A 13,008-nucleotide genomic window follows, 5' to 3' on the forward strand; every position below is an offset into this window, starting at 1 on the left:
TCTCTCAAAGGCTCATAAATCTCAAACAAGCAGCATCTGGCCTCAGCATGCCCTTTACCTCTTGCTAAGACGCCCAAGCCCAGTACTAGCAGCAGCCAGCCTTGGCCTCTCCTGGGCACCTCCAAACCCAGCACACGTGGCAACTATCTGCATGAGCCACATGCTGGGTGGTCCCTGGCATGGCACAAGCAGTGGCTAACTGTGGCCTGCACCTCCAGGGAGGATCCAGGGCCAATGCACCCAGAGGACAGCTTCAGACCACACCAGAGCATCACCCAGTCACCTCCACCTGCAGACTCATCTGGCACTGAGCCCTGCTGAAGCAAGTCCTGCTCCATGTAGTTGGCCCCTACACAAAAGCTCCTCTGCGATAGTCTTGGCCAGTCCTCGAAGCTGATTGGCCTGGGGGTCAATCCCTCCCATTGACAGAAATCAAGGCTCAACTACTGAACAGGAGGATGCACATAGCCCATACATGGTGGGGGGTAGGGGGCTGCACCTGGAGTGCTCAGCTCAGGTTACTACAGAGGCTGTGCCAGTGGGCCCTTCAGCACATGTTCTACATTAGGGCACTCTACAAAGCCTGGGAGACATAGCAGCTGTACCTTATACAAACACAGGGAGGCAGCCAAAACAAGGAGACAAAGCAACATGTCCCAAATGAAAGAATAGGAGCACAAAACTCCAGAAAAAGAATGAAACAAAATGAAGACAAGCAATCTACCAAGGATACCAAGTTCAAAATACTGGTGATAGCCAGGCCAGTGTGTCTCACTGGTTGAGTGTAGACCTATGAACCAGGAGGTCACGGTTTGATTCCCAGTCAGGATACATGTCCGGGTTTTGGGCTGGTCCTCAGTAAGGGGCATGTAGGAGGCAGCCGATCAATTATTCTCTCTCAACATTGATGTTTCTATCTCTCTCTCCCTCTTCCTTCCTCTCTGAAATCAATAAAAATATATTTAAAAAATACATATATTTTAAAAAATAATGGTTATAAGGATGCTCAAGGAACTTAGGAAAAGATAGATCAACTCAGTGAGAACTTCAACAAAGAGATAAAAACATAGAAATGGAGATAAAAAACATAAAAAAGGACAGAAATGAAGAGTACAATAAATGAAATGAAGAAACAGTAAAATGAATCAACAGTAGACTGATCAAGCAGAGGATCAAAGCAGCAATTTTAACAGAAAACACCCAATCAGAACTAGCAAAAAAAAAAAAAAAAAAAGAATCCAAAAAACTGAGGACCGTTTAAGGGGCCTCTGGAACAACATAAAGAGTACCAACAGGCCTAGCCTGTTTGGGCTCAGTGGATAGAGCATCGGCCTGCAGACTGAAGGGTACTGGGTTTGATTCTGGTCAAGGGCATATGCCCAGGTTGCGGACTTGATCCCCAGTAGGGGGTGTGCAGGAGGCAGCCGATCAATGATTCTCTTTCATCATTGATGTTTCTTTCTATCTCTCTCTCCCTCTCTGAAATCAATAAAAATATATTTTTTTTAAAAAAGAGTACCAACATTCATGGAGGTGCCAAAAAGAGAAGAGAGAGAGCAAAAAATTGAAAGCCTATTTGAAAAAATAATGTCAGAAAACTTCCTAACTTGGTGAAGGAAATAGACACACAAGTCCAGGAAGCATGGAGAGTCCCAAATAAGATGAACCCAAAGAAGCCCACACCAAGATACATCATAATTAAAATGCCAAAGGTTAAAGACAAAGAGAGAATCTTAAAGGCAGTTATTATCTACAATGGAGCTCCCATAAGACTGTCAGCTGATTTCTCAACAGAAACTTTGCAGGTCAGAAGGGACTGGCACAAAATACAAAAGGCTACCAGTTTGATTCCCAGTTAGGGCACATACCTAGGTTGTGGATTCTATCCCAGGTCGGGATGTGTACAGGAGGCAACCAATCAATATTTCTCTCTCACATTGATGATTCTCTCGCCTCCTTCCTCCCTCTCTAAAGTAAAAAAAAAAAAAAAAAGTGGATGGACATGTATAAACATAGGGAGATATTTAGGTTATGTCATTTAATTTAAAAAAGTTAGGTAAGAAAATAATGTGTATTTTATATACATACCCAATTGTATGTTAAAAGTAATTATCTAGCCCTAGCTAGTTTGGCTCAGTGGATAGAGCTTCAGCCTGTGGACTGAAGGGTCTCAGGTTCAATTCCAGTCAAGGGCACATGCCTGGGTTGTGGACTTGATCCCCAGTAGGAGGCATACAGGAGGCAGCCGATTGATGATTCTCTGTCATCACTGATAGTTCTCTCTCTCTCTCTCTCCCCCCTCACTTCCTCTCAGAAATCAATAAAAAAAATTAAAATAATAAAAGTAATTATCTAGTGCTGGCCAGTGGTGTTCAGTGGTTAGTGTTGGCCTGCACATTGAAGGGTTGTGGGTTTGATTCCCAGTCAAGGACACATACCTGGGTTGCAGAGTTTTGATCTCTGGCCCCAGTTGGGGCGCTTGTGGGAGGCAACCAATCATTGTGTCTCTCTCACATCACATTGATGTTTCTCTCTTGCTCTCTCCCTCTTTCTACCCCTCTCTTCCTCCCTTCCACTCTCTAAAAAGAAATCAATGGAAAAAATATCCTCAAGTAAGGATCAACAACAAAAAATAATAAAATAAAATTAATTATCTATGAAGTACAATTATGTGTGTTTAACTTGATATATTTGTGCATTTCCGTTTTTTTACAGTGCAAAAGTAGTACTTCTATAATTAAAAAAGGAATACAGTTTTTACATGACTTTAATATTCACAGATTTTCCCACAGAGATAAAAAATGCCACCTAACCAATTGGTGTCTCTGGCCCAGGTATTGCTAGCTGGTGTTCTGTTTTCCAATCACCTCTCCTTGAGCCCAAGCAACTCTCAGGAGGGCCCTGATAAAGCAGTTATTGGTGCCCACTGTATGTCAGGCTCTCTTTCTCACTCTCAAACATAAGCCATCTTTTAGGAAACTGAAGAGAGTTCCCTGCCTTTACTATAATACTCTGAATTCTCTCACAGTGCCAGACAAAATACACAGACAACTGGAAACATACAGTTAGAGTTCTATTATAAACATGTCCGTGCACTCATTCATCAAACAAACCCTTAGAGACAGCCTACTGTGGGTGGGGCCCAGCTCCAGGCCCTGGAGATAGCATGGAGACCACTGGGCTCCAGCCCCTTGCAACACCAGGCCTCAGTTGGGGTGCAGGAGGAAAGAGTGTGTAGAGCTTCAGAGCCTGAGCTGTAGCCCTTTCCCCAATTGTCTTCTCATGGCTGACTGACAGAACTTACGAAATGGACTACAAAATGAGTACAACCTAATATCCAGGCAACTGACTCTGGAGTAACTTACCTCCAGGGAAAATAAAATTCAGAAATATTCCTACTTGTAATAACAGAATCACAGTATGGAGGTGCAATGCCTATACGTTCCCCCAAGTTAACCAACATTTATTGTCACAAAATGTTTTTACTATTTGAAAAATAATTGTGGCTGTTTTTTTTGTTTTTTTTGTTTTTTTTTTTTTTTACCTTTTTCTTGTGTATGCTGTGGTATAGGAGGTGAAACTTGCTCAGAAATATTTTCCTCATCTTCACTGTCCACCTCATGTGACAATGGAACCTTTTGCTACAAGAGACAAAGGAGCAAACATGTGATCAAATTTCCTCCCAGTAAACTCAAATGGCTTATTCCATACTTTCTTCAGTGCGACCTCCGTCTCTGAGACACAAAAGGACTATACTTGAAAGGGTGGGACGAAACTTCGGATTCCTCAGGAAAAGCCCTGTGGCAAAAGCAATGACACTGGAACTACACTTAGGCCATCCAGAACTTCAAATCCCACCCAGGCTGCCTGGGCAGCCTCTCTTCCTCCTTCCTTCCAGAGACCAACCCAGAAAAAGGGGCTGCATCTGGCCTGCTGTGCGTAGCACCCTATACCATCCTACCCTGGCACTGTTACCGTGTTATCATCTCCACGTGAGACAAGTGCTGTCAACTTGCCCTGTGAGAACCCTCAGTCTGGCAACCGTTTGGGGTTGAGGTCAGTTATGTTCGTGGGCTTTGTGAGTCCACTATAAATGTTGTTTCCTCATGAAATGGAACCTTCTCCTCCACTGCCTGTGAGCATCTCCTATGCCGAATGCTCACAGCAGCACTATTCCTGAAAGTCCCAAACTGGAAACAACCAAATGTCCATCATCAATAAAATGAGTAAGTAATTGGATGGTATAGTTGCATAATGGGGTATTATACAGCAATAGGAATGAACCAATCACTGCATGTACAATAACTGAAGACTCTAAAAAACCCCAAAGAATACATACTATGTGATTAAGTTCACAGAATTTTCAGTATAGGCAAACCTAATCTAAGGTTATTTTCTAAGATCTAGTCTACTCTTGGAATTTAGGGCAGCGCTTATCTCTGGGGGAAGTAGTGACCTTCTCTGTCACAAAGAGGGACTTCTGGGATACTAATAATGTTCTTTTTAAAAATCTGGGTAGTGGCTACTTTGTAAAAATTCACTGAGCTGTACACTTATGATTTATGTACCTTTTGTGTATATTTAATACATAAATAAATAAACCAAAGGCCTGACTGGTATAGCTCAGTGGTTGAACGTCAAACTATGAACCAGGCGGTCGTGGGTTCGATTCCCAGTCAAGGCTAGTTCAATTCCTGGTCAGAGCACATATGGGAGGCAAGCAATCGATGTTTCTTTCTTTCTTTTTTTTTTAAATTGATTTCAGAGAGAAAGGGAGAGGAGGGAGAGAGAGATAGAAACATCAATGAGAGTGAATCATTGATCGGCTGTCTCCTGCACGCCTCCCTCTGGGGATGGAGCCCACCACCCCGGTATGTGCCCTTGACTGGAACCGAACCCAGGACTCTTCAGTCTGCAGGCCCGACGCTCTATCCACTGAGCCAAACTGGCTAAGGCCAATCGATATTTCTCACATCAAAGTTTCTCTCTCTAAAAAAATTAAAAAATCAACAAAAACATATTTTCAGTACCCTTCAGTCCACGGGCCGACTCTCTATCAGCTGAGACAAACCAGCTAGGGTCGAAGATATATATATTTTAATCATATAATAAACTTAAGAATATTTGGCCTGTTTTTTTTAAAAAAATAACTTTATGTCTAAGAAATATTCTTGATAGGCACAAGGACTATAAACACCAATTTTAATTGTTAATAGGGAAAATTCGTCACCCTAGTCTGAATCCTGCCTCTGCTACTGGATGGTTGGTTGGGGAACCTTGGACAAGTCATTTATCCTGTTTCTTCACATACTTACCCCAAGGGTGTGAAGTAAATGAAATGGTACATGTTGCCCGGCCAGTGTGCTCAGTGGTTAAGCATCAACCCATGCACCAATAGGTCACTAGTTTGATTCCTGGTCAGGGCATATGCCTGGGTTTTTGGCTCCATCCCCAGTAGGGAGCATGCAGGAGGCAGCTGATTGATGATTCTCTCTCCCTCCCTTTCTCTCTCTCTAAAAATCAATTTAAAAAAACATATTTGAAATGGTACATGGAAGCTGCCTAGCATATATTAATGTGAAGAAAAGGTCAATGCGTCTTCCCTACTGTCTATCAGCCCCCAGGGGAAAAAAAAAAAAAAAAACCTAATTGTGAGACTATGGGAAATTGAAACCCCTTTCATTTAGGGGCCTTTCGCTTATGCCATCTGTCAGGACAATGTAAAGATTAGCATGAAACCGAGAAACCAAGACGGTGGCATAGGTAAACACCTAAACTGCTGCCTCGCACAACAATATCAAAACTACAACTAAAAGACAAAACCGACACCATCCAGAACCACAGGAAAGCTGGCTGAGTGGAAATTCTACAACTAGAAGAAAAGAGGAAAGCACATTGAGACTCAGAGGAGCTACAAAAGGCTGAGGTACGGAGACTTGTACGCGGAGAGGACGGGCAACTGTGTGTACGGGCGGCTGAGTGCGCGGCTGGCTTTCTAAAGCGGGAGGGAGAAGGAAACTCCCGACTGCACTGAACTACAGTCCCCAGTAAGACGCTGGGAAACCAGACTCATTCGGGGGGGAATCTGGACTGTCAGGAAAAAGAAAGCACACTAAGACTCGGGAGCTGCGGAAGGCAGAGGTCTGGAGTCGTGCACGCGCAGAAAGGACTAACTGCTGAACGCACGGGAGGTAACTGCTGAACGCACGGGAGGCTGAGTACGCGACTGGCTTTCTAAAGTGGGAGGGAGACGGAAGCTCCCGACTACACTGAACTCCAGTTTCGGGCAAGTTTCTGAGAACCCCGACTCATTCGGGGAGAAACTGGACTGTCTGGCAGCGGGCAAAACTTGAGGGCGGCTTTCTCTCAGAGGTGCTTGCAGTGATTACCGAGGGACACTGAGACCCAGGGTCCTCATAGGGCAGGGCTGACGGGAAACCAAGGCTGTCTGCTCCGCCCTGAAACTCTGCCCCATGCAAGCTGAGCACAGAGGCTTTTGCAATTTTGCAAGTCTTGTCTCTGAAGAGTGTCTCCATCACGAAAGTTCTCCCAGCGTAGACACAGCTGACCCTCACAGCCAATTGGCCTGGAGGTCAATTCCTCCCAGTGATACCAACAACAATCAAGACTTAACTACAACAAGGCTGAGCACACAGTCCACAAAGGGGTGCACCAAGAGTGTCCACCTCAGGTAACTGGGGAGGCTGAGCCACTGTGCCCTAGAGGACACCTACCACACAAAGCTATTCTACCAACTCAGGGAAGCAACGAAAATGCGGAGACAAAGAAACACATCACAAATGAAAGAAATGGAGGAAAACAAATGACTGGATATAGAGTTCAAAACCACGGTCATAAGGTTTTTCAAGAATTTCCTAGAAAAGGCTGATAAATTTAGCGGGACCCTCGAGGATATGAAAAAGGACCAACTAGAAATTAAACATACACTGACTGAAATAAAAAATATTATACAGAGACCTAACAGCAGACTAGAGGACTGCAAGAATCAAGTCAAGGAGTTGAAATACAAAGAAGCAAAAAACACTCAGCTGGAAAAGCAAAAAGAAAAAAGAATCCAAAAATTTGAAGATAGTGTAAGGAGCCTCTGGGACAACCTCAAGCATACCAACATCCGAATTATGGGGGTGCCAGAAGAAGAGAGAGAGGAAGATACTGAAAACCTATTTGAAGAAATAATGACAGAAAACTTCCCCACCTGGTGAAAGAAATAGACTTACAAGTCCAGGAAGCGCACAGAACCCCAAAGAAAAGGAACCCAAAGAGGACCACACCAACACACATCATAATTAAAATGCCAAGAGCAAAAGACAAAGAGAGAATATTAAAAGCAGTAAGAGAAAAACAGTTAGTTACCTACAAGGGAGCACCCATACAATTGTCAGCTGATTTCACAACAGAAACTATGCAGGCCAGAAGGGAGTGGCAAGAAATATTCAAAGTGATGAATAGCAAGAACCTACAACCAAGATTACTTTACCCAGCAAAGCTATCATTCAGAATTGAAGGTCAAATAAAGAGCTTCACAGATAAGAAAAAGCTAAAGGAGTTCATCACCGCCAAACCAGTATTATATGAAATGCTGAAAGATATTTTTTAAGAAGAGGAAGAAGAAAAAGGTAAAGATAAAAATTATGAACAACAAATACATGTCTATCAACAAGTGAATCTAAAAATCAAGTGAATAAAAAATCTGATGAACAGAATAAACTGGTGAATCTAATAGAACCGGGGCATAGAAAGGGAGTGGACTGACAATTCTCGGGGGGAAAGGGGTGTGGGGGTGTGGGAAGAGACTGGACAAAAATTGTACACCTATGGATGAGGACAGTAGGGGGGATAAGGGCAGAGGGTGGGGTGGGAACCGGGTGGGGGGGAGCTATTGGGGGGAAAAAAGAGGAACAATTGTAATAATCTGAACAATAAAGATTTATTAAATTAAAAAAAAAAAGGTTAGCATGAAACCTCTCAATTGCAATCAGCAGGAGGCATGCAGGAGGCAACCAATCAATGATTCCCTCTCATCATTGATGTTTCTATCTCTCTCTCCCTTGCCCTTCCTCTCTGAAATCAATAAAATATCTATTTTAAAAAAATGTGATTCAATATAGTTGAGGGTAATCAATATAAGATGATCAAAATGAATATACTTTGAACCTGCCAGTCTTTATGTGTAGTCACCATGCTAACACGTTATAATGATGAAAAAAGAGAAAGGAAAAAAGAAATTACAGTGCTGTCTTTTGTCATTAAAGAAATGGCACTATCCGGTTTTCAAAACCCTAGGAGCACAGATTGTAAACCAGAGCAGTCGGGCAGCACTTCAGTTGTCACCTGTGATAGGTTCAAAAATGGAACCTACCGCACCAAGATACTGGGAGGTAAATACATGCAAGAGCCTGAAATAGAGACTCAAGGTAACCATTCAAACAACAGCAGCTACTATGGAGATAAATGACGATACTCCTTTTGTCAGGCATGAATTTGAAGAAAGGTTGCAACTATGCATACTGACATTGGAAAGGTGATAGAAAAGAAGCCTTTGGGGTCTAAGACAAGAACAGGATTACTTAGCATCGGAAGAAAATCTACACTGAAAATGTTGATGTTTGTTTTTGAAAGGTAAAGGAAAAGTTTTAAATTTTAGCCTAACCAGATAGAAAACAAGACTAGACACATTAAAAAAATAAGCCCCAGAACAAAAGCCATCAAAAGTACAAGAGAGAAAAGAAAGTCCTTACACATACACAATTTACTACAAGTTAATGTCAAGGTGCAGACGAAATTCTGGAATGTGACAAATACCTGATTTCTGTGTGGCATGGTATACACAGCATCACCAATTCTTCCTTCTTCCTTATGAGCACTGACTTCCGAGGACTCCTTGTTGCTAGATGATAGGTGCGAGGCAGTGTCCTCTTCCTCCCCGTAGCCCAGCATTTCAAAGGATGGCAAAGAAGTTCTCCCTGTCTCACTCTGCCAGTTTGGTCTGTATTACATTAAAGTGAAAAATAAGTAACTAAAGCCGCCACTTACTTCACACTGGTACATATACATGTGTTAAATGCACTGCCTCTGAGCCTCCACCATGAAAGTATTATAACTACTTTTACAAAATACATAGAAACGAAAAGATTAAGTCATCTACTATCCCATCTCTCGACACACTTTTTATAAAATGTATTTTTATTGATCTTTAGAGAGAGGAAGGGAGAGAAAGAGATCGAAACATTGATGAGAGAGAAACATCAACATTGATCGGCTGCCTCTTGGATGCCCCCTGCTTGGGATAGAGCCTGCAACCTGGGCATGTACCCTGACTGGGAATCCAACAGGTGACCATGGGTGCATGGGTCAACGCTCAACCACTGAGCCACACCAGCAGCTCCCTGCACACTCTTAAAATTTCTTTCTAGTTTTTTACCTAGGTTCTTATACTTAACACTGCATACAATACAATCTGCTTCATTTTTAACAAGTTTTTAAAGTCAAAATGTCATAAGGTAAAGACTCAAGTAGTTATACCAATTTAGTCAGCCATTTCCCTTTCCTGGTTTCTCCCTCCCAATTTTCACTGCTATAAATAACCCTGAAATGGACATCTATGTGCAAATAATCTCTTCTGTTTTTAGGATTAATCCTATAAAACAAACCAGATGGCAAACTGCTGAGTCAATGGTATAAACATTTTGTGGATCTTCATGCATACCACACAAGATTATTTCAAAAATCATTTCTCCAACCTGTGACTACGTTGGTAATAATGTTCTAAAACTTGCCAAAAGAAATTAAATCTCACAATATAAATTTGCATCTTACCGAGACTAGATATTTTTCCATATCTGTGTGCAAGCCTTAATTCCTCTAGTGTGAATTCTCTGTTCATGTCCTTTCTCCATTTATCTATTTTGCTTCTAATATGTCCATTCTAATTTGAAATTAACTTTCTTTTCTTCTAAAATTAAAAGCCTGACTTTGTATTTACTACAAATATTTTTCCTATTCTATTCATTTTTTTAACATACAGATGATTTTTTAAAATTTTCTTTTAACCATGTAGATTCTTAGTGTAGGAGTAAATAGCAGTTTTGATAAGACTGGATGTAAGATTTAATAGTCTTATTTATGTATATGTACAAATCAATACTTTCATTCAACAGAAATTTGTTTTGGTATATGAATTAGGCAAGGCTCAAAGCTGATTTTTCCAATAAAATTGCTAATCAATATATTGTTGAATCCTTTCCTTTCCCTTTGATCTGTGCGGCTGCCTTTAATAGAGATTAATATGCTTGCCAACACTAGGTTCACGTCAGGTGTTCATGAACACCGCTCTATCACTGAACCTGTCCTTTATTTTACTAACTTCAACTATAGGTTTTAAAATATAATGGGGCTAACTCTGGCTGGTATGGCTCAGCAGTCAGAGTGTTGGCCCATGCACCACAGGGTCACGGGTTTGATTCCCAGTCAAGGGCATGTACCTGGGTTGCAGGTTCCATCCCCGATCCCCACCCCAGTCGGGGTGCCTGCACTGCGATAGGCAACCGATTGATGTGTCTCTTTCACATCAATGTTTCTCTCTCTCCACCCCCCCCCTTCTATTCTCTCTAAAAATCAATGGAAAAATACCCTTGGATAAGGATTAACAAAAAAATATATAATGGGGTTAATGCAGCCTACCCCTGGGGTCAATATTCTTCCTTTCCAAATTTCTTCTGATCGTCTTAGCTGCTTATTCTTTCTAATACATTTTAGAATCTTGTCCTCATATTTAGCTCTTATTCAGCCAAAGTATAATTGCTACCAAGAGAAAAATAGGCTATATTCAAATATCTCAAAATGGTGTCAGGATTAAAATGTAAAAACCAAAAATATAAACATGTCCTAGGAGGAAATACATGAGCATATATATAATGCTGTATATAATAGGGAAGTTCTTTCTAGATTTGACAATAATGACAGAAAATACAAAGAAAAGGCTGATAGATCTTACTACATGAAAGATACAGAATATTTGGCATGTAAAAATATAAACAAAATTGAATAAACATGACAGCTAAAAGGCAAATCTGGTCATGTATCCCCCACCGCCATCCCACAAGCCCTTAAAGCCCTCAGTGCTTCCTGCTTCTAGGGAGGATACCAAACCTCAGAACAGAACACTGAGCCCCTGCCCACTCCTTCAGCCCTATCGCAGATGACGCCCCACCTCACTCAGGTTCTCCCAGCCACAAACATCTTCCTTCTGTTGCTCACATGTGTCATGCTCCTCTTTCTCTGTCTAGGAAGCTCATCCCAGCCCCACACTGAGCATCCCCCCAATCCTCAAGCCATTCCCTCTTGAATCTTGTAAATTCCTTTGTGCTCTCCTGAACACTCTCTTCTGCAGGAGGAAACCTTCCTGACCCCCTAGGCCAGTGGTCGGCAAACTCATGAGTCAACAGAGCGGCAACTCGCGAGCCGCGATTTGCCAACCACTGCCCTAGGCCTATGTTAACATTAACCCAGCTCAAGCAATGGAGGAAATGACATTAAAGAAGAAGAAAAGTTAGAGTACAGATGTCAACAAAGGTCAAATCAGTATGAGTGTTCAGAGGAGAGATACATGACAAGTAGTGACTAACAACTCTCACCATCTAGGTTGTAGCACAGAGAAACCTACTAAGGTCTAAAAGCAGCACTAAATTCACTGGCTCTGTGTTGCCATGAAAACCACCAGTGCATTCTTAAGCCATAATTTAACAAGATCCACTCCAGAGAAAACTCTGATACAATTCACGAATAATTAATGCCCCAGAACAGTGTTCCTTTGACATTGGTGATGAAAACCTCACTAATGCCCGGCCGGTGTGGCTCAGTGGTTGAAAACTGACCTATGAACCAGGAGGTCACGGGTTTGATTCCGGGTCAGGGCATATGCCTGAGTTGCGGGATCGATCGCCAGTAGGGGTGGTGCAGGAGGCAGCCAATCAATGATTCTCTCTCATCATTGACGTTTTTATCTCTCTCTTCCCCTTCCTGTCTCTGAAATCAATAAAAATATATTTTAAAAAAGAACAAAACAAAAAAAGACTCACTACTAAGCTCTAGTCATAATCACACGCATACACGCACACACACACACACACACACACAGCTCCTCCTCTGCTCCTAGGGGAAGCAGAATCAGAGATATGGTCCTTACTGATGCCTCAGCTCTGAGGTGGTGGCATAGGGCGTGATGAAACTGTCATTTTCCAGGTAGGTCATTTCACTCTCAGACTGGGATATCCGTTGTGGCTGAGGAAGGGCAACAGTCCGGCCAGTCAATGTTGTTGCTAGAATGACTGCAGCCAGAGCAGACCTATGGACAAAAGCATCCCAGTGAGATGGTGAACAAAAGGATACATATATTAATCAAAACATATCATCTGTTCTACAATGTTTAGTGCATATCTACGACCACAGGCCTGCAGTCTGTTATGTGCCATCAAACAATCTTAATTCATTCTCACATCAACTTTATGAAGAGATATTATTGTCACCTCCATTTTTCATGTAAATTAAATGACTTGCCCAAGATTTCTAAGCTAATAGGAGATGAAACTAGATCTCTAATCAAAGGAGTCTATATTCAAATGGTTTTTATATTAAAACTAGTGGCCTGGTGCACGAAATTCGTGTGGGGGGGTCGGGGTGTCCCTCAGCCTGGCCTGCACCCTTTCCAATCTGGGACCCCTCAGGGGATGTCCGACTGCCAGTTTAGGCCCAATCCCACAATCTGGGACTGCTGGCTCCTAACCGCTCACCTGCCTGCCTGCCTGATTGCCCCTAACCACTCTGCCTGCCAGCCTGCTCACCCCCAACTCCCTCCGCCCTGCCACCAGCCTGCTCGCCCCCAACTGCCCCCCCCCCCCGCCAGCCTGATCACCCCAAACTGCCCCCTCTGCCAGCCTGCTTGCCCCCAACTGCCCCCGCTGCTGGCCTGCTCACCCCTACCTGCCCTCC

At 42.6% G+C, this 13,008-nt stretch overlaps 1 protein-coding gene across 4 annotated transcripts in view; it reads right to left on the reverse strand.

Moving 5' to 3' along the window:
* Positions 1-13,008, reverse strand: part of CEP89 (centrosomal protein 89) — a 71,545-nt gene that overhangs the window by 49,258 nt on the left and 9,279 nt on the right. For all 4 annotated transcript variants that reach the window (XM_080644401.1, XM_080644400.1, XM_080644403.1 and 1 more), the window contains 3 exons: positions 12,206-12,364; positions 8,824-9,007; positions 3,545-3,641 (listed from right to left, as the gene is read on the reverse strand). In XM_080644401.1, coding sequence (XP_080500527.1) covers positions 3,545-3,641; positions 8,824-9,007; positions 12,206-12,364 — 440 coding nt within the window. The remainder of the gene's footprint in view (positions 1-3,544; positions 3,642-8,823; positions 9,008-12,205; positions 12,365-13,008) is intronic.

This window comes from Plecotus auritus (genome assembly GCF_963455305.1).
Source record: "Plecotus auritus genome assembly, chromosome: 10".
Lineage (NCBI taxonomy): Eukaryota > Metazoa > Chordata > Mammalia > Chiroptera > Vespertilionidae > Plecotus > Plecotus auritus.